Genomic DNA, 23,467 nt, shown 5'->3' on the forward strand with positions numbered 1-23,467 from the left:
CAAAGAAAAAATAAAACAAATAAAAAAACCATCTCAATTCAACTTGTTTAAAACTGACCATCTTTGCCCAAAATACTTCTTTCTCACTAACTTCCTTATTACATAAAGGAAACTATCATCCTCCCCAGGCTCACAACCTCCCTCAACTTCTCACTCAGATTCACCTCATGTACTTTAATTAGTTTACAAATGTCATCATTTCTACCTTTGCAATATCTCTATGGTATGTCTCTCTTCTCTCCACTCCCACAGTTGCCATTCATTCTGGTGCAGACAACAGTCTACTGGCTGGTCTCTGTCTCTCTACTTAAAATAGTTGTTTTCTTTATAGTCAAGTACCAAAAATTCCTGTGCCTCTATCTGTTCTTAAAAACAAAACAAAACAAACAAAAAAAACCCAATAAACCCCTAGAGTAGGTTCACAGGAACTTCTCATCCTCTAAGAAGGCAAAAAAAAAGAGAATAAGAATGAATATAGCAGAGACAATTCAGAAATAATTTCTGAAATTTAATCTGTCACCAAGTTTCAATTGTCTCAATAATAAGCAAGCACCCATTTATGTGTGTGTGTGTGTGTGAAGCTGATAATTTTAATGCAGTCCATCCTACACTTATCTGTCAAAAACATCTCTTCCTGAAGTAGAAGTCCAGACCCATCTCTGTCCTTGTTTCTCACTCACTCCAATTCAATAAACTCCAGTGATTCCCTATTCATGATTAAATATAAATAAAATTATCTGGTTTTTAAAACCCTTCACAACATATTTTCTTCCTACCTGGACATCCTTCTTGTACCTTTCTCCCTAGTTCTGGGTAGTCTATTTTCCAGGGACACTGGTCTTCTTGCACTTCTTTTTGCACAACAACTGTGACTTTTTATTGGCTGTCCCCCTACTTTCCCTAGTCACCTCTGCCTCCTGGCTTCCTTTACAATCATTTCAAGTCCCATCTACTGAAAAAACTCTTTCCCTCCCACCCCCACCCCCCCACTGCAAGTGCCTTTCCTCTAAGAATACCTTCCATTTCTACTATATATATCTTGTATGTTTATGATTTACTTGCACATTATTTCTTCCTTAGAATGAGATCCTTGAGGATCACATTGTGGCCTTTGTATTACAAGAGTTAGTTAGCACTTAACAGCACAATAATAGAATACAATAGTAAAGGTAAATCACAAATTAGGAAGAATTTGTCATGTTATGTTTTTAGCAGAATCAGCAGTATCTTAACTGCCAAACTTCAAGGTATCAAATAACATATTTTACGTGTGTGTCTGTATGTGTGTGTAATTTCCTCTTTGGGATAACCAGTTCAAAAGTTGACAATCAATCCCTTATTTTATTATCTGCCCCTCTAAAACGTCTAAGAACACTGCTTTTTCTTCAGATGATAGGGCAACAATTATCTGGTATAATCTAACATTAATTTCTAGGGATATTGTCCAGCAAACCTTTTCCCCCAAAATTGATTTTTAAAAAATATGGTCAAACACCATTATTTTTTTTAAGTTCAAGATCTCATATATACCGTCCTAACTCTTTTGTTCATTTTAGAATACCTTCTCTGGACCTTTCATAGTTCTATTACATTTCATGAAATAAGGTAAATGAAACTACCCAGTATATGCAAATACACTTTGCTTTTACAAAAGGAAAGCATCAACATTTTCTGTTAGTTTTTCCTCAATGCCTTTTTACCTCCAGCAGAGAAGTGGACTATGTTTTTCAAGAATCAGGTCCCCTGTGTCTGGGCGATGAAATCTCTGTCTCAGAGTCCACTAATTTCTAAATATAGTGTGGAATATTTAATGGCTTATTTTGCACCAAAATTCCAACATTAACAAGTGAAAATGATGATTAAGGAATAGTATCTGAAAATTACTTGAATTTCACTATCATAGCTTAGAATATAGAAACATTAGGCTCCCAAACCAAGCATGGGTTGTTCTCAATACAAGTCAGGAAGTGTGTGCTTTGCTGAGATGACAAAAGATGAAAATGTTAGCAGTTGCAAGGACTAAGCTAAGACAGGCAACACTCTCTTGATGGAAATGTAAACTAATTCAATCATACAGGAATAAAATCTGGTATTATACTAGAAGTCATCAAATTTTAAAAACCTATGATTCAGGAAAACAATTTTTATGATAGCAAGGAACTAGAAGTAATGTAGATGACCATCAACTGAAAAATAGAACAAACTATATTATACTAATATAATTGACCACTATTCCTTCCTATGATTATGAATATTATTATTCCTCTCAAAGATTATGAAGAGTTTACTGAAACTTGGGAATATTTTACGAACTGATCCCAGACAAAGAAAGCAAAAAACAAAAAAATATACAGCTACAATAAAATAAAGGAAATTAAGACTGAAATAGATAAAAACTGATCACTAATATAACCAATGCTGACTTGCAAGCATGTTATCTCTTCTCAGGAGATGTTTGAACTACAGGTAAAGCAAGAGGTTGCACACAATTAATATCTACTAAGTTCCAAGCAGAGAATGTGTGGTGCTGGGGCTACAAAGACAAAAATAAAATAGTCACTGCCTTTAAGGAGCTTACATAGGAGAAGGCAACAGGTACATATGTAAGTACATACAGAATAAAAACTTAACTTGAGGGAGAAGATATTTGCAGTTAGGAGGATTCAGATAGGTCTTACATAGGAGATCAAAGGAGATAGAATGTGAACTAAACTTTGAAGGAAATTGAGATTTTATAAGGCAGACAAAGAAGAAAAGCATTCTTAGTATAAAGGATTACCTATGTGAAATAGGACATAGTGGCTAAGGGAAGAGGCTCTTGACCAGACAAAGGATGGAGAGGAAAATAGGAAAGAATATAGATAATTTTGATAAGGTTAAAGTATAACTTGTTAGACAAACAAAATCAATTATTTTTTAAAAATTTTTTATCAAGTCTCTGATAAAAGTCTTATATTCAAAATACAAAAAGAACTGTTTCAAATACACAGGTATGACAGCTATTCTTATGTAGGGAAATAATCAAAAGATAAGAACAAACAAATTTTAAAAGAAAAACAAGCATTTAAGAGCCATATTTTTAAAAAGTTCCAAATCACAACAATTAGAAAAATGCATTCTTCCTCTATTCATCCTGTATACAATTTTTTATATATTTGTTTGTTGAATTCCCTTGGATTCTTGAGAACTGGGACTGTCTTGTCTTTTTTTATATTCCAAGGTCTTAGCACAGGACCTGCCACATAATAGGTGCTTAATAAATGTTGTCTATCAATCAAAGATGACAAAAGAAGAAAATGACAAGTAGTTGGAGGGACTTGCAGGAAGACAAGTGAAGCTGTGCAGGGGTCAGACCATGTTGGAACTCTGACCATAAAGTCAGTAAACCTAGAGCTCACTACTATGTCTAAATTCCAAGGAGATCTAGAAGAGAAATAAAAGGCAATAACATTAAAATAAAACATGTCTCAATATAAGCAAAATTTATTTTTAACAAACTGTAGAGAGACAACTTATGGATAGTAAGTCTTCAAGAAAAACACAGGTAAAAAATAAATAATACCAAAAATGCAAAAAATAATACAAAAAACTCCCAAGAACTTCCAAAAACAAAATGCTAATCAAAAGAACCCACAGAATGTTTCCAGATAAAAGATCCTAGGCAGCATATTTCAAAACCTGTGGTAACTAAATTTAGCAATGACAAACAATAAATTCAACAATCAAGAAAAAAGACCTTCAAAATTAAAGGAAGAAATCCAAATAACACGTCACAATTCTACACACACCAGAAACCACAGGAGGGAACAGAATAACATTTTCTTAAGAGCACAGGTTCTCAATATGCAACTAAAGATGATATACTCTGCAAACCTCAACCTAACCACTAATGAAAAAAGTCTACTACAATAAAAAAAATTCTCCTAAAGAAAAGTAAGAGTTGAATAATATAAATTTAAAGACTTATCTTAAGGTTTAGTCTTAGATTTACTACTAAGAATAAGATTTAAGGCACATCTCAATCTATTTGAGAGTCAATATTATCTTCTTTAAAATGGAAGTATTATTTAGTTAATTCTCTTACAGAACTACTGAATAGATTGTGCAGAATAAATAAAAATACTTTATGCTTGAAAAATATACAATTATCTTAAAGGCCACAATTAACATTTCTAGGTTGATTTAAAACTTTTTAAAAAGTAAATTCAGTTTTATAAAAGGGATTTTCCTATAAGGAAAATAAGCCTCTAGATGCTTAATTTCTAGGAAAATGGAAAATCATTTAAGTCACATAATTCAAAATAAATACCAAATTTTATTTTTAAAAAACTGTCAGCTAGAGAGACTCTTGGTAACAAACTGGTTCAATTATTTCTCTTTATTCTTAAGGAGCATCTCTATCATTATTTTGGGCATCTCTATTAAAGAATTCTATTTTCCATTTCCTCCAGTTGACAACAATCTTTTATAAATTATTTTCAACAAGGAACTAATGTCACAATACAGTTTCTGCCTAACCCTCGAAGAACACTTTGAGAGAACTAGAAAAAGGCAAAAAGCAGCAGGGATGGTAGAAAAGCACTTGTTCGCTGCCCCCACCCAGGGATCTCTATCCTTGCTGCTAAGCTTCAAAGAATTAAAAAAAAAAAAAAAACACCTTTAAATTTATCCTTTGGCTGGATAAAATTAGATAACAAAAGTTAAGTGTCATTTCCTTTCATTCCTCAGAGCTCCTCAGAGCTAATAAGAATCAGGTCACATTCAGACCAAGACCTGAAGAAGATTATTATCATAAAGTACTACACACATCTGCTTGGGTCATAAGTTGTCCACACAAACAAATGCATAGATGAGGAGATTCTCAAGAAGCTCTGCAACAAAATCATAGACACTGTTATTCATCTGATGAAGAGACTCCAGCGAAGCTCTCTGAAAGGTATCTGCACCAAATTGTAGGAAGAAGAAAGAAAAAGAGGGATAACTAGATCCCCAAAGTCTCAGCTTTGGATCAGATCACTGAAATGGACCCTAAGAAATGTTGAAACTTCTAGATTCAGCAGTTTGTCTAACCTGCAAGTTACTCAACCCACAGTTGGGATGAATTTCAAAACACCAAGAGGAGCTATTTAATATGTACTTTTATCAACTTTCTAATTGGTAATTCTCCCCACTTTCTCCAAAAAATGTTAGTCACCTTTTTTCATTTTTTTTATGCTTTACCTAGAATAAATTCAGATGAGTTTTTCAAGAATGTCTGAGACTTTTTTAAATGAAGAGTTTAGAAACCTAAGGAATATTTCTATCTTTAGGTATCATTCAGTGATATTACTCAAATAAAAGTTAGAAATACAAATAATTAGGTGAAACTAGAAGATACAAAGCCTAAACAATAAGTTAACATGATACTGATAGAAGTTTTCATATTTTCATACTTTTAGGGGGGAAATGAGAATATGCACTGGTATGTTCTTTTATTACATGGTAAGTTAAGCTATCTTTTTCACATTATCCAAGCATATAAAAATAGGTTAATAAAAATTTATTTTAATGAGTAATGAATAAGTTAGTAGACAAATAAAATAATTTAATAACTGATTTAAATTAAAAATTTTAAGTAAATGACATTCAATAAGTCAACATTAGTAACCAGATAATAACATTCATTGAGAAAGCAATGACAGAGAGGGATGAGAAATAGGAAAGAAGTTAATATAGGTCAAAAAGCTTTAAATTACAGTGGTTTCTGAATTAAGTAACTTTCACTCTATTAAAACAAAAACACATGGCAGCAATACAACTTGCCCCATCTGAAAATACTATATTGTCAAATCCTGGAAATAAACTCAATTTGTAGCACCTTTTTTAGAAAAAAAAATATTCAGATTACTTTGTTCCAAATCAACAATCACAAAATCATCTGATCAACAATTTCTATTCTTTAATAAAGAAAAGAATTATTTTAACTAATAAATGGTTGTATTGATTCAAAATACTTTTTCAAAAGAAGGAACATGACTTCTGCTCTTTAAAAATGATTTCAATTACTTTATTCTCACTTTGGATTTGGATTTGATTTTGTTAAAGATGCAGCAAAAATAAATTTCAAATTAATATTTTCTTAAATAATTTTGGTAATTTTTATATATGATTATCATCTAAAATTATTTAAGAAAAAATTAATTTGAAATTAATCTAATGTATTCTCAAGTTACAGGAAGAGTCCACTAAGGTTTTTAAACAAAAACCCACTCAAAACACAAAAGAAAAAACATACATGCCACTTATTTTAAAACTACCTGACACCAAAGTGAAAGAGAATGAATGACCTTTTAGCATTCAAAGATTTCAGAGATCAAAATGGTTGCCCCCCCTCCCACCCCCTGCAACAGGAGGAAGGGGCCCAAAACATTTTTCTGTTTCTCTTATTAAACCCCAGAGATCATCATGTAATAAAGAAATGAATACACACCTTCCTGTTGAACATGCCAAAGTAGACACACAAAAGCAAGGAAATATTTTTGAAATCAGAGCACAAAGGAGCTCTGCTCTTTCAAACAATGCAGCAGTGAAAGCCAGGTCAGCATCCTTGAGCATTACTAGCAAAGTTTAGCACACTTGATATTTCCATTATCTTCTCAGGATTCCTTTGAACCATTCAAAATAATCTTATTCCTCTCACATCCACCCAACTCTTCTAGCTTTTCTCCCGCTTCACTGCCTTCCAAGTACAATAATCCTGTTGCAGTTATTTAAGCTGCTTAATGTTCAGAGACGCAACCCCCTCTAGATATTAATTCAGTTCCTTTTCTCACAGCCACTGACTCAGCCGTGGGTAGTGCAGCACTGACGTCTCTAACCCAGCGGCATCGTGTGAGCTGTGGTCGGTCCATTTCTCCATCTCTGAACAATCATTGGATAATGTAATTGACAGACAGGAGAAGGAAGGCTGAGAGAAGAGAGCTCAGTGGTACACTGCCAAATACCATCTGTAAAGCTAATTCTAACCTTGCCAGCCTTCCAGGTTTCAGTAAAAGCGGGGAAAGGCAATTGAAAATGATACAGCAAAGTTCCTTTTCTCGTTAAGTTTACTTTGTATTTTGAGATCCTTCAAGATAATACAGATTCATCTGAATTTAAGACCAAATAATAAAGTAAAGAACTACTCTTCTAAGAAAAGAAAACTTCCTTATTTTCTAAACATCTTGGAACTACAGTCTACAATTTATAAACTAAATGGACAGTTTAGTCTTCATTGAGGCCCAGATAAAGAACAGAGCATGCGCTCCCCGTGTGGGAGTCAAACCTTGCGGCAAAGTCTCATATTTGAATGTATGATGCCTGTATCTTTGGTAACTTGAGCAGGCTGCAGATTTGAGTTTGATAAAATAATTGCCCTCCAAAATACCTCTAGTTCATAACTGATTGATTTAAGCATTGAAATTTTATCATATAGAATACAATTCTATTTTTTTAAAAAAAGTAAAGAGCTTTCCTCTGACATACAACTTAAAGAAAATAGCTACAACTTTCTTCAGAAAAGAAATTAGGAGTTTGTTAGCAAAAATGCTGGCTAAGATGTGGGGTAAAATTATCAAACTTCTCTATAAAGGAAAAAAAACAGTCAAAACATATGCTACAATTTTATTTATTTCAAAAAGGCACATCAATTTTGCTTGTCATCAGAAAATAATGCAAGTCCAAAGAATCACAGTATTTATAATATACTTACTTTGTTACATTTTTTAAAATATAGCATATGCCATATATACCTTCTACAAGAGGTCACGTTTATGTATATTGTTACAAAGTATTTTATGTATACTACTTCATTTTCCAATGCTTTCAACTTAAATATTATCTACTTAGACAACTTGTATAATATTTTGTCAACAAATATTATCACCTCCCTTTTATAGGCGAGGAAAATTAGCTCCAGTGAGGTCAAGTCATATGACTAGTATGTGGTAGAGCTGGTAATACACACATATGCATACACACATAGAAAGTGAATTACATATATGTCAGCCAACTAACATTTATTAAAATCTTCAATGTAAGCATTCTAAGCACTGTAATCTATAATGTAAGAACCAGGGATACTCAGAAAGCTGCTACCTACTCCACTTCTGCCCCTCCCCACAAAAACAGCCTTCTTCTAAAGTAGACTACAAGACAAAAACCATGTACAAACTAAATACAAGATAAAATGAAGTTGTCTCAGAGGAAAGGCACTATGACCAAAGAGAACCGAAAAAGAAATTCTGCAGAGGGCTGAATTTCAGCTGAGATTTGATGGAAGCAAAGGGAGGTAGAAACTAGGAGAAAGAACATTACTCAGGGATGAAAGACAGACAAAAACACTCAAGAGATGGGAACTGTAAGGAGGTCAGTGGCCCTGATTATGGAGTATGTAGAAAGGGGTAAAATATAAGATTAGAAAGGTAAGAAGAAGCCAGGTTTTAAAAGACCTTAAAAGTCAAACAGAGGATATATTTTCATTCAATGTGAGGAAGAATGAAATACTAGAAAAATTGTTTCACTTACTATCTGACCCTTGGAAAGTTAATTAACAAATAATATCTTTTCAAGTAAGGTTTATAAAATGTAACAATTGATCGTATTTATGTAAGAATGTCTTCCCCACTTCCCCTAATTTCCAGTTTCTTTCCAGGGTTATGAAAATCAAGTGAGGTAATCCCAATAAATTGCTCTGAATTATAAAGTACAATATAAGTATAAGCTATATTATTAAGTGCTTAACATATGAAAAGAATTATGTTAAGTTTGATACTAGACAGTTTTGCAAATATGACATTTTTACCAAAAACTTAAGTTTTTCCCCTTAAAAAAGGCTACTCATTTACATAAACACATACGCTACATAAACACAATAGCATAATATTAGAACTATAAAAACAGTGCTTTACAATATAGTAAGGACTCATTAATTTAAAAAAAAATCTTTTCTCAATAAAGGATCAAGATGGTTTCACCAAATAAGTTGTATCAGACGAACATTTCTTTTCTGGGGGGTTTTTGCAATGGGGTTGAGTGGCTTACCCACTGTCACACAATTAGGTAATTATTAAATGTCTGAAACTAGATTTGAACTTAGGTCCTTCTGACTGCAGGGCTGGGGATCAATCCACTACTGAGCCACCTAACTGCCCCCATTTCATTTTTTTATGGGATTACTAGACTGGTTTATTTTTTAAAAAAATAGTTTAATTTATTTTATCTTGATTTCAGCAAGGCACTTGACATGATCATCAAATACTTGGGAAGAACATTCAAAAAAGCAGACCAGATGACTGGGCATTAATTGAATTATTAGACCCAAAAAGGAGTCATTAGTGACAAAATAGACAAGATCCTACCTAGTGGCCTACCCCAGGAATCTACTGTTAAGTCTTTTCAAAATTTTGGCCACTGATTTGAAGATAACCTTAGAAAGCAAAGAGGGATAATAAGCACAATGGAAGCATAGATGAGAGATAGGGAGTCAGAAAATATGAACTATTAAATTCTATGTCAAATATTTACTGGACAATGGAAGCATAGATGAGAGATAGGGAGTCAGAAAATATGAACTATTAAATTCTGTCAAATATTTACTGGACAAATGTATGACTGTAGGCAAATCAAATAAGTAAGTATTCAGGGCCTTAAGTTTTCTCATTTATAAAATGGAATTAATAATTGTTTCAAGGGTTTGCATTGAAAATATAACTGAAAATTTTAATATGCTATGTGAGCAATTATGAGTCAGAAATGAAAAATCTCTATAGGAAAGAAGAATGAGTTAAATAAAAAATAAGATCATATGCATGCCTATTCAATTTTAATTTTTACTTAGATCCAAAGAAGATGACAAGAGGCAGACTGTTTAGGTTCCTGTATAGCTACCCCAACAAAATCTAATGTTCTCATCATATCAAACATCAATAAAGCAATCTCATATAGAACTAAAGCAATTTTTTAAATCCCCAAAACTACAAAAAAAAAATCAGTCAGAAGTTCAAGGTCACAGGAAAATGAACACTATAAAACCAGCACCAGTCACTGCCCCCCCTTGATTAGTAATGAGGAATGTGTAGCCTGGAAGGCTCTATGTTTAGATGCAGCAGTAAGGTTCCACAAGAAAGACCCAGAGTGGCCAGAAAACCCTAGAGAGTCTTTTAAGTGTCCCAGCAGCAGTACTCAGCCAAGGACAGCCCAAGTATAGAGGGATTTTAAGAAAACTAACTCTCCTTCCTAAGACATCAAAGAGGGGACCAGCATTGTGAACCTCAAAGAATACCTCATGAAGACAATGTCAGTGCAGGAATCCAGAAAACCCAGAGTAAAACCAAAAACCTCACATAATGGGCAGGGCCAAGGTCTGGATCAAAGGCCCAATTTGGAAATTGAAGCTGAAGAAAGACTAAACAAAGAAAACAATGACCAGTAACATAAATTGCAAATCTACAGATTCCCCTAAAGAAACAACTCCTAAATCAACTATATGCAAGAGTCTAAAAGCAAAAAAAATGGATTTCCTACAAGGATTATATGAATATCTAAAAGAAATGAAGCAAGAGATAAAAAAATAATGCTTATGGGAGGAAGAATTAGTAGAGGAAAAAGAAGTTTGAAAGAGAAAAGTATATCCCAGGAAATAGACTCCCTGAAAACTAGGTTGGACCTCCCCCCCACCAAAATCAAAAACTATAAAAGCCAACAAGAAATAGTAGAACAAATTTTTAAAATTGAAAAAATAGAAGAAAACATAAACTACCTAATACAAAAAATTTCTAACTCTGGAAAAGAGATCAAGAGAGCATTTAACAATTATAGCAATCTCTTTTTAAAAACCATGTGTCTCTGTGTGTATAAAAAGGAGAAGGCAAAGTTATGACCAAAAGAATTCACTGATCATTTCTTAAAAGAAACTCCAAATGTTAAAGTCCCAGAAATATCACAGCCCACATCAAGAGCTCCCACATCAAAGAAAAAATATCCAAAGCATCCAAAAAGAATAGTCCAAGTACCAAAGTACTATGGTAGGGATAGCATAAGATCATATGTCAGTTTCTAACATAAATGAGATATATCAGAATACAATATTCCAAATGACAAAAGATATAATAGACTTATAATCAAAAATAGCTTACTCTGCAGGCAAAGCTGAGAATAATCCTACAGAAGACATGAAATGAGAAAACATTCAAGCATTTCTGATTAAAAGAAGGGAGTTGAGAAGGAACTGAAATATAAACACTTGAGTCCAGAGAAATGAAAGAAAGGCAAATTGGAGAATTTGTAAGAGCCAGATAGTGTTTCCATTCTAATAAGGGGAAAAGTAATAAGTGTCCCTTTAGAACCCAAATGTCTACTAGGAGGGATGGGAATTCAGGGAAGCCTGGAGGGATTTGCATGAACTAATGTTGAGTGAGATGAGCAGAAGCAGAAGAACATTGTACACCCTAACAGTAACATGGGCGTGATGATTTACCTTAATGGACTCATTCATTCCATCAGTGCAACAACCAGGGACAATTTGGGACTGCTTGCAATGGCAAATAGCATCTGTATTCTGTATCCAGAGAAAGAACTGTCGAGTTTGAACAAAGACCAAGGACTATTACCTTTAGTTTAGGGAAAAAAACTGTTATCTTGTTGTCTGATCTTGTTATCTCTTATACTTTGTTTCTTCCTTAAGGATATGATTTCTCTCTCATCACATTCAATTTGGATCAATGTACAACAGGAAACAATGTAAAGACTGGCAAACTGCCTTCTGTGGGGGGGAGAAGGGAAGTAAGATGGGGGAAAGGAGGAATAAATAGACAAGAATCTAATGAGAAGGCACAGATGGGTTTTTCTTTTCAAAGACAGGAGAGCATGATAATGTTTGTGTAAACAGTGAAAAAAGGGGGATGTTGTTGGTCAGATAAAATTCAGACTAGTCTGGTAGTTCAGGTTTTAGATTAAGATGAAATGAGATATTTTAGAACAACCTCATTCTCTCTCAAATAACTCTGCTAGTTTACTGAGAAGCTTTGGGAAAACTATCAAGAGATCTTTTAATCTTACCTCCTCCTTACCTCAAAATTGTCTCCATATCTTACTCATACCCATCCTCTCTTCTACTTCAGTGTACAGTTTTGCCAGGAATCTAGGTGGTGCAGTGGACAGAGCATTGACCTTGGAGGCAGGAGGAGAATGAGAGTTCTAATCTGGTCTCAGGCATTTAATACTTACTAGCTGTGTGACCTTGGGCAAGTCACTCAGCCCTGACTGCCTTGCCCCCAGGGTCATCTCCAGTTGTCCTGATTCCTATCTGGCCACTGGACCCAGATGGTTTAGGAGGAGAAAGTAAGTTGGGTGCCTAGCACAGCACCCCCTCACTGCAATCCAATTCACATGTTTGTCATGCCTTCCCCCCTCCCCCCAATGTTGTGTTCTTCTTCAAGGATGGACAAGCATCACAGTTTTGTCAAATAACATTTCCATTTGTGCTCTCAGATCTCCTGTGGTAGAACAATATCTGCCATATAGGCAGGGCTAATTTCACCTTAAAGGGTAATTAAAAACATCATCAAGTCTCCCAGCAAATAGCTTAGAAGAATAAGATGTAGCTTCCCATAGGTCCAAGTACCAGAAGATAGTACTAATCATCAGCTCTTTCCTCAGGCTTCTGACAGATAAGCATGACCAACACTACAGAAGTGGAGAAGCTGAGTATCTTTCTTCTATTATGGTTTGTTTTTTTTTTAAAACTGAAACTGTTCTAAATAAAGTTTTATTACATTTAAAGACATAAAATCCATTTTTATCTTCAGGGCCATACAAAAACATGTAGCAAGCCAGATTTAGCCCTCAGGGCTAATTGCTCTCTTTATCAATCATTTTTCTACCAAGAGTTGGAAGTACTTCATCATCATTCTCCTGAAATCATGAATGGTGACTGAATTGATCAGTTCTATATCTTTTAAAGCTGTTTTTCCTTTGATGATTTTGATAATTCTATAAATTGTTCTTTCTCTTCTCATTTTACTCTACAAAAGTTATCCCAGTTTTCTCAAAAATCATTTTTATGGTGAATTACATTACATTAACATACTACAATTTGTCCTTCATTCAATCATTTCCCCAACTTATAGGTACCAACTTTACTTCCAGATATTTGCTACAATAAAATGTGCTGCTATAATTTTTTTCCTAAAAAAAAACTTTGCAAAAAAAAGATCTCTTTTTCTATTAGTTTAATTTTCCAGCTACATGCAAAGATAGTTTTCAACAGTCATGTTTCACATTTTTCTCCCTCCCACTGACAAAAAGCTATCTAATATAGGTTATAGAAATGTAACTGTGGTAAACAAGTATCCATATTAACCATGTTGTGAAAATAGAATCAAATGAAAAAGGGGGTGGGGGGAGAACATGAGAGGAAAAAATCCATTAATGCATAAAAAAATTGAAAATATTAAGCTTTGGTATGCATTCAGACTCCATTAATTCCTTCTCTAGACGTCAGTGATATTTTCTATCACAAGTCTTTTAGAAATATCATTGATTATTGTACTGCTGAGATGAGCAAGTCCATCATAGAGATCATCACCTAATGTAGCTGTTAATGTGTACAATGTTCCACTGGTTCTACTCAGCATCAGTTCGTCCAAGTCTTTCCTCCTCCCTATCGTCCCTCTCTGTTGTTGACTCATTGGTTAGTCTTCAGTTACATTCTACTTGTGAAAATCTACCCCAGCAACAAAGAAAAGAATGAAAGGTTTTCATAAAATATTAACTCATCATGCAGATGGTAAGAAAAACTTTCAGGATTATAACTATCTTATTGAAGTAATGTAACTTGTCTTGGAACCCAAGGTCTAGGAACAGTTTACTTATCATCAAACAAGAAGAGTCTTATGAGCTTCGTTGGAATGCAAGGTTTTTCTCATGGGAACAGTCTACTGTTCTCCTAGTTAAGATAGTTTTATCATCAAATAGGTAACTAACTAAAAATGCAAGGTCTCTCTGGAAATAGTCTACTGTTTCCCCCCAACAGAATCAGGAAGGTCACTGGCTTGGAATGCAAGGCCTCTCTCCCTCTTTCTTCTAAGAACAGTCTAAGAGTCTAAGTCTATCCTTGTTTTAATGATTTTTTTAACCGAGACAACTTCACTAGGAATATTAACTTTTAAGAGGGAATAGTTCGCCCCTTCTGCAATGGAGAATACCATCTGTACCCAGAGAAAGAATTGTGGAATTTGAACAAAGACTAAAGACTATTAACTTTAACTTAAAAAAAAATCCTTATCTTATGTAATCTTGCTCTTATATTTTATTTTTTTTCTTAAGGATATGATTTCCCTCCCCACAAATTCACACATTCAATTTAGACCAATGTATAGCATGGAAACAATGTAAAGGCTAACAGACTGCCTTCTGTGGGGAGAAAGGGGGGGGGGAAGTGAGACTTGGGGGGAAATTGTAAAATTCAAAAATAAATTTATTTTAAGCAATGAAAAAAAACCCCAATGCATTAGTTCAGTTTTCCTACACCTTCCTCCAACATTGATCATTTTCCTTTTTTTGTTATATTGGCCAATCTTAAGGTGGACTCAAGAGTTGTTTTAATCTGTATTTCTCTAATAAATATTTAATTTTTTTCATTTTTTCATATAGTTAGCTTTAATTTCTTCATCTGAGAATTGCCTGTTGATACACTTTGACCATTTATCAATTAGGGAATAATTCCTATTCCTATAAATTTGACCCAGTTCTCCAAAATTTTAGAAATGAATCCTTTATCAGAAACACTAGCTGTAAAATTGTTTCTCAATTTACTGGATTCCTTATGATCTTGGTTGCATTGGTTTTACTTGAGCAAAAACTTTTCAATTTAATGAAATCATAATTATTCATTTTGCATTTTATAATGTTCTATCTTGGGGCTGTGGACAGAGCACTGGCCTTGTAGTCAGGAGTTCAGCCACTTGACACTTACTAGGCTGTATGTTCTTGCATGAGTCACTTAACCCCGACTGACTCATAACCAGGACCATCTCCAATCATCCTGATTCATATGTGACCATTGGACCCAGATGGCTCTGGAGGAGAAAGTGAGGCTGGTGACTTACCACAGCACCCTCTCACTAAAATCCAATTCACATGCTTGTCATGGCATCACCTCCCTGATTCTATGGGCTTCTTAGGTTTGTTGTTTTTTGGTTTTTTTTTTTGCAAGGCAATGGGGTTAAGTGGCTTGCCCAAGGCCACACAGCTAGGTAATTATTAAGTGTCTGAGGCCGTATTTGAACTCAGGTACTCCTGACTCCAGGGCCAGTGCTTTATCCTCTACGCCACCTAGCCGCCCCCCATGGGCTTCTTTGAGAATGAAGAACAAAAATTATTATTAGTATTCTCTATATCTTCTTTGGTCATAAATTGCTCTTCTTTCTATAAATCTGACAAGTAAACTACTCCTTTTTTCTCTCTTAATTGGCTTATATTTAAATCCTGGACCCATTTCAAACTTATCTTGGAATAGGTTATGAGATGTTGGCCTATGCCTAATTTCTGTCATACTATCTTCCAGTTTTCCCAACAGTTTTTATCCATGAGTGAGTTCTTATCCCAGAAAGCTAGAGTCTTTGGGTTAATTATCAAATAGGACATTAATCTAGTCTTTCATTACTATTTCTTTTGTTCCTAATCTATTGCAGTGATCTACCAAGAGTTTAATGACTGATGCTTTATAATTTAATTTTAGAACTGATATGGCTAGGCTACCTTCCTTTCCCTTGATATTCATGATCTTCTGTTCCTCCATATGAATTTTATTATTTTTTCTAGCTCAATAAAGCAATTTTTTTTACTAATTTGATTGGTATAGTACAGAACAAGTAATTTAATTTAGGCAGAATTGTTGTTTTTATTATATTATAGCTCAGTCTACCCATGAACAATTAACATTTGCCTAATTATTTAGATCTGATTTTATTTGAGTGAAAAGTATTCTATAATTGTTTTCATATAGTTTTAGTTTGTCTTAGCAGATAGACTCCCAAGTATTTTGTGAGTCTTTCTTTTTTTTAATCCTAATTACCGGAAGTTTTATCTATTTTATTGGTAAAACCAATAAAACCAACTCCTAGCTTTATTTATTAGTTCAAAAGTTTTCTTTCTTTTATTAATATTTCCTTTGATTTTCAAATTTGTATTTAATTGAGGATTTTTAATGTTATTTCTCTAGCTTTTTTAATTGCATGCCTAATTCATTGATCTCCTTTTTCTCTATTTTATTCATGTACACTTTTAGAAATAAAATTTTACCAAGCTGTTTTTGGTTGTATCCCACAAGTTTTTTGGTATGTTGTTTCCTGATTATCATTGTCTTGGATGAAATTGTTGATTATTTCTATGATTTGTAGTTTGATCTACACATTCTTTAAAATTAGATTATTTAAGGGGGCGGCTAGGTGGCATAGTGAATAAAGCACCGGCCCTGGAGTCAGGAGTACCTGGGTTCAAATCCGGTCTCAAGACACTTAATAATTACCTAGCTGTGTGGCCTTGGGCAAGCCACTTAACCCCATTTGCCTTACAAAAACCTAAAAAAAAAAAAATTAGGTTATTTAGTTTCCAATTAATTTTTAATCTATCTCTTTCCCTGGCCTTTTATTATATGCAATATTTCTGCCTTTCTGCATTTGATTCTAAGATGTGTAGATGCCATGTACTGCTGAGAAAAAGCCAAATTCCTTTCTATCCTCATTCAGTTTTCTTCAAAGGTCTATCATATCTATCTTTTAAACATTCCATTCATCTTTTTAACTTTCTTCTTTAGTTTTGTGGTTAGAGTCCCCTCTGAGAAAGGAAGTTTGAAGTCCCCCACCACTATAGTTTTGCTGTCTATGCCTTTCTGGAATTCACTTAACTTTTCATCTAAGAATCTGGATGCTATATAATACTTAGTCATATGTTTAATATTGATAATACTGTTACTGTCTAGGTTGTTTTTTTAGGAAAGTGCAGTTTCCCTTCCTTATCCCTTTTAATAAGATCTATTTTTGCTTTTGCCTTGACTGAGAAATACGGATTTCTACCCCTGCTTTTTTTTCTACTTCACCTGAAGCATGATATATTCTGCCCCAGTCTTTTATCTTCACTCTGTGTGTATATCTCTGCTTCAAATGTGTTTCTTATATGTAATACACTGTAAGATTCTGGTTTTTAATGTACTCTACTTATCTGCTTCCATTTTATGGGAGAATTCATTCCATTCACACTCACATTTATAATTACTATTATCCTTCATCTTATCTCCCTTCCATTTGTATTTTTCTTAATCCTTTCACCCTCTCCCTTCCTCTTCACCAGTTTTGCTTCCAATCACAGTTTCCCTCAATCTGCTCCCTTTTCTCAGTTCCCCTCTTCTATCTTCTATCTTTCCTTTCCTCCCGTTTCCCCTCCTAATGCCTGAGGGAAAGATAAATTTCTAAAGTCAACTAAGTGTGTTATTCCCTCTTTGAGTCAAATCAGATGAGTAAAATTCAAGAAATTCTCACCCCCTCCCTTATTGGCCTACCCGAAAGTCATGATCAAAAAAAAAAAAGCTTGGATAATATCTTTCAAGAAATCAAGGAAAACTTCCCTTAATTCCAAAATTATCAGACCAAGGAGAAACTCCTGCAGGCAGCCAGAAATAAACAATTCAAATTCCAAGGAGTCAGTCAGGATTAGGCAAGACTTGGTTTCCTCAATATTAAAGGATCTAAAGACCTAGAATATGATATTTTGGTGATCAAAGGAGCTTGGATTACAACCAAAAATCAACTAAAGGTAAAATTTAGCATACTCTTTTCAGGGGGGAAAGATGGACATTTATTTAATGAAATAGGTGACTTTAAAACTTTACTAATGAAAAAACCAGAGCTGAACAGAAAATTTGATCTCCAAAGGGACCCTCAAGAGATACATAAAAAGATAAAGAGGAAAAGAAAGAGACTTTTCAATAAGATTAAAATTCCTATTTGGGAGTAAGACTGTCATAATTCTTGAGCATTACATTCTACTAGGTACGGACATAAGTTTATTTTGATGGGATGATTTTTTTAAAAAAAGTAATAAAGGGATGGTAATGAGATGGGAGGAAGGGGAAGGCAGAATTGGGTAAATTACATGTGGAACCATTAATTACAACAAATGGAGAAATTCTAAGTACTGTGTACAAGTGTCCTTTCCAAGGAAGTACATATTTGTTTCCATGAGTTTGGTACTCCCCTGTTGGCATTCCCCTATGAGGAACCACTCCTTGACCCAGGAATGCAGGTAGAAAAATAAAAAGAGATTTGTTTAAAAAAAGTTTATAACACAAAAGAAAGTGATAGAGAAGTTAAGAAGATATTTAAGAAAAGTCAGGTGGATTGCTAATTAATCTTGGCAGGCCAGCTACCAGGTTAAGCAGAAGTCTGGAAGCTAAAGCAAGAGCAGCAAGAGAGCAAGCCTTGTCCAAAATCTCCTTAAATTACTTGTGAAGAGGTGGGTACTGGGAGTTGCTCAAGTCCAGCATTGGATCCTGGGTAATCTTTGATGCTGTTTCAGAGCCTGCCTAACCTAGCTTGCCTTACTAATGAGAACCTGGCCAAGGTCAGACTGGAGGTCAAGATGAAGTGTTTTAACAGAGTGATAAAGGAAGAGTAAAGATTTACAAAATTTTGATTCCAATTAATTTCAATATTCCCTATGCCCAAGATTCTTTGCATTATAGTGACAATGAGGATAACACTTGCACTGACAGAGCTAGCTCAGTATTTGGGAGGATCTGAAAAGTATGGGAGAGAAGTATTAGACTTGACTCCCAAACTGAGGGTCTACAGAGTTGTTGTACTGACCTCATTGTTACATGCCTGTGAAACCTGGACAGTCTGCCAGCAACATGTCAGGAAATTGAATCGCTTCCATTTAAATTGTCTTAGGAAGATTCTTTAGATCACCTGGCAGGAGAAGATACCAGATACAGAGGTCCTTTCTCAAGCTAAAACCACCTAGCATTCCAACATTACTACAACAGAGAGTGCAACTATGATGGGCTGGGCACATTGGTAGAATGCCAAATGTAGGCTCTGAAGGTCTCACTGAAGAACTTTAGAACTGATTATGCAGCATGGGAGACACTGGCACAAGACAGCCCAGCATGGCATGCCCTCATCAGTGAGGGGGCTGCACTATATGAGGAAGGCAGAATTGAAGCAGCTCAAAGGAAATGTGACATCCATTAAGTTTAGGGTACCCACCCACATAGGTGCCTGACCTGTGGAAAAGCACTCCAAGCTCATACTGGTCTGATTAAGCCACAGTGGGACACACTGTCATTTGTCTCAAATATAGTGATGCCATCTAGGTCTTCTTCCATAAGGACAAGAACCACAGTTTCACTGAAATGCAAACTGAATTTTGACTCAGTAAATCCCTGCCCCCAGGGGCAAGACAAATCCCTAAAACAAATCAGTACCTCCCAGTCCAAACCAGAGAGGATTAGATCTTCGAGCTATCAGTCCAACTACAAACCCTAATTACCTCATTTCTCCACATATCCCAGATTACCTCATCTATCCTTTAAAAACTCATCCTTTCAATTGGGCTGCTGCCTCCCTTTGAGAGACTTGCCCATTCTTGGGGAGCAAGATCCCCCAAATAAATGTCTTCATTTGAATTTGAAAGTCTGAGCCTTAATTCTTGGTCAAATCAAGGCTAACGAAGAGCCTAATGCTTAATGGTAGTAGAATTCAATTGCAGAATTCATTATGGGAGTCCAGTGAATTGGGGAGGACCAAAGAGCATTGAGAAGAGAAGAACTTCAACATTTGGAGAATGGGGAGGTAGTAACAAAAAGTTTATTACATATTACAGTGGTTAGCAGAAGTTAAGGGAGAGAAAAAATAAAGACAATGAGTTGATCCCCTAAGGGCATGAGCAAGAAAGTTGGCAGGAGCAGCAGGTATAAGCAATAAAGAAAAGGCCAGTTTACAAGTGGGCTAATTCTAGGGAGGTATAGGGACACAGAGTTTTTAATTGAGGAATCATGATTCCCTAAGATTTCTCTCAAAGGGAGACAAGCAATTCAACTGTGAGCTTTTAGAGTAGAGATGAGATAATCTGGGGTACACACAAAGAGATGAGGTAATTCATTGGCTGTAGCTCTTAGGCTAGGGTAGCAGGTTATTTATTGTTTTGTTGATAGGGGCAGTCTTATGCTTAGGGGCAAGAGTTTACAGAGTACTTGAGTTCATCTACTACAAAGCAAGCCATTAGAGGAACAGAGGTACAGGATGGGGAAAATAAACCTACAGAGAAAAATAAGAAAAACAGAGAGAAAAGGGTAATCAACGAAGTTAAATACTTCAAAAAAAAGTCAAGAAAGGCCATCAGATTTTCGGAGATCATATGGTAACCAGAGAGAAAGTAAAAAGTAGGAAAACAAATAAAATGGGATCAGGGACCAAAAGATAAAGACTGAATAGAGAGAAAAGGGATGATTGTGAGAGCAATTTGCTAGAGAGGAGTTCAAGAATAAAAGTAGAGAAACTGACCTTGAGCAAGGAGAATAGCCACTTCTTCAGCCTCACTTTATATTATTTCCTACCTATTCTACACACAGAGAAGCCCAAGTTTTTAAACTTTAATAAGCTCAGAAATAGAAATTCTATATCCTTGTAAAAATAATATAAAGCTCTTAGTGTTTAAATCCCTTTTATATTTAGTTTTGTGAATTCTGAATAGCATTTTTTTTATTTTTTTCATTTTACAAGACAGGGCACCCTGTCATTATGCATTGCATGTGCAACAACTTCTCACAAAGTTCAAAGATTGATTAGAGCTAAATATAGCAGCAGATAGTGGCTATATTAAATTATAATAAACATTCTTAAAATTTGAATTAACTTTCAAATATTGTTTCTCTAAGCTCCTACACTCCGACCTTTGAAGTTTGTCAAAAGTGAATGTTTTAATTTATAAATCTATCAACAAATGACTGGAATTTCCCTATTTCATAATTCCTATTGATCATTTAGGGAGCAAAGTGGAAAGACCCAACCAAAATAACTCCTGGTAATTAAGTCAATTAGCATTTGAGAAGAGTGCCTAGAGATGACTCCCTCTATAGTAATAGAAGGTTCACTTTCTAAGGCCATCAATAAGCTCTTGAGGTATGGATTCACCCATTTACAGGGATGGTTTCCCCTCCCCTCCCCTTCTGGATTTCCCTTCCCTCCTTCCCCATCCTATGTAAGGGACTTTCTGTAGCCTTCTTTGACTAGAAAAGCAAAAGGTGATGTTTCAGATCATACCATTCATCAGTGAGGAGTCTGGCCCCAGGCTTGCCCCCTCCGTGCTCGTGTAATTCTTGACTTACAGAAATTTCATCAAATATGCTCTTAAGGCCAATTGATTAGGACAAACTTTGGGAAGATTAACACATTTATTTCCAACAAGCCAAACTCAATCAGGGCCTCTCCTCATTTAGAGGACATCCATCTTTTTTATAAATTAATACAGCTTAAAATTTCACTAAATTTACATAGTATTCTGGTCAAACTACAATATTCTCTAAAGTCATACTTGTACAAAAATTAAGTTATCCCCATGAAGGGGGATAACTTCATAACCACAACTCAGAATCTCTATGTTCAAAGTTCAAACTCAGGGGACAAACTTCCCTACAAAATTCTCCTTAAAGATTCTTTCCTAATATACAGCTCCCCACATCCACAAGCTCAGAGTACTTCTCACTTTTAAATACATCTATAGCACTTTAACTGATCTCTTCAGGACCTTATCACAGGACCTCATCACATGCATATGTCACATATATCCCAGTAGAATATAAATTAATTCCCCAGGGCAAGGATTACTGGTTTTTATCTTTGTCAACTTAAGGCCAACAACCAAGGGCCTAATGCTTAATGTTAGTAGAATTCATTGTGGGTGTCCAATGAATTGGGGAGAAGGACTAAAATAATATACATCAGTGAAGGCATAGTTCAGAACTAAGAATGGGATAGTCCCACTATACTTGGCTCTAGTTACACATGTTGAATCCATTAGTCCTAAAGACCAAATGGTATCAATACTGAAAAACTAGCAACAATCTATTCCTGAGCACAAAGACAGATCTAGATAAGTGGGAAATGGGAAATGGGTGTGCAGTCTTGAGGGCAGAGGAAAATTATCCAATACCTGGTTTTTTGGTAGTTGGAGAATTGCAATGTAGAAAATATAGGGAAAAATCATCTGCTTATCCCTTGCAAGAAGTGGCAGTTACTTAAAAACAGAATTCTGTTGATTGAAGAAAAAAATTTTCTAAATCTTAATGTTTCTGAAAAACAGGCTGCCTTATTAAGAGGTGAGGGTTCAATATTACTTGAGGTTTTCAAGCAGAGGTTGACTCAGACCCCACTGGTGTATTATATTCAGTTTTGAGCACCATATTTACTAAGGATAAATGAAGAGTATTCAAAAGAAGACAATCAGGATGGGAAAGGGTCTTGATTCCAGGCCATATGAGGATAGGTAAAATGTTTTATCAGGACAAATGGCAGCCCCAAAATGTATATGAAGGCTACACAAAGGGCAGAAGTAGAAATTATTGATGAAAGTTACAAAAATAATTCAAATTTAGACTTAAAAGTGGAATCGAATTAACTCAGAATGGAAAGATGAATCCCAGACCTTACAGAACTTTTCAGGCAAAGATTAGAAGATGCTATTGTGTCAGGGATGTAGGTGCGTCTTTAATTAGGTGTGAATTTGACTAGATGGACCTCTAAGATTCCTTCTAAATGTATGATTCTGGGATGTTATAGAAAGAAATCCTACTGAGTTACTACATGGCTTCGGAACTATCTTCCAATTCTAAAATTCTGTAAACTATTTTCCTCAATGACAACACTTTTCTCCAAACTACTTAAGCAAAAAAACAAAACAAAACAAAACAAAACATTGTCTCTCTGAAATAAAGCAAGGGAAGAGTTCATCTTCCTGACATGTTCCCTGAATCTTCATTATTACTTCAAGCATTCTAATCCACTCATGTTTAGAAACTACTGTACTAGATTCTCTCCAGGTCCCTAGATTTATTGGTTTTTTAGTCTATTTTAATTGCATATCACAGATTAAAAAAAAATCAAAAAAATATTTTTAGGTTTTTGCAAGGCAAATGGGGTTAAGTGGCTTGCCCAAGGCCACACAGCTAGGTAATTATTAAGTTATTAAGTGTCTGAGGCCGGATATGAACTCAGGTCCTCCTGACTCCAGGACTAGTGCTCCATCCACTGCACCACCTAACTGCCCCCTAATAAATTTTCTTTTTTAAATTTTTTAAATTTAAAAAATTATCAAACTTGTTAAAAAATGTTTGCAAAAACAAATACCATGTTTATAAGAATAGGCATTACAGAATCTAGACTAACACAGTGAT

At 34.8% G+C, this 23,467-nt stretch overlaps 1 protein-coding gene across 5 annotated transcripts in view; it reads right to left on the minus strand.

Annotated features, from left to right (window-relative positions):
* The window catches only part of BTBD10 (BTB domain containing 10), a 100,220-nt gene that overhangs the window by 47,132 nt on the left and 29,621 nt on the right, over positions 1-23,467 (minus strand). Inside the window, exon 1 of one of the 5 annotated variants that reach the window (XM_074230345.1) lies at positions 6,470-8,798. The exons of the other annotated variants lie outside the window; for them this stretch is intronic. Coding sequence (XP_074086446.1) covers positions 6,470-6,594 — 125 coding nt within the window. The 5' untranslated portion in view covers positions 6,595-8,798. Of the gene's footprint in view, positions 1-6,469; positions 8,799-23,467 lie in introns of those variants that run through there. 5 annotated transcript variants of the gene reach the window in all.

Source organism: Macrotis lagotis, chromosome 3 (genome assembly GCF_037893015.1).
Source record: "Macrotis lagotis isolate mMagLag1 chromosome 3, bilby.v1.9.chrom.fasta, whole genome shotgun sequence".
Taxonomy (NCBI): domain Eukaryota; kingdom Metazoa; phylum Chordata; class Mammalia; order Peramelemorphia; family Peramelidae; genus Macrotis; species Macrotis lagotis.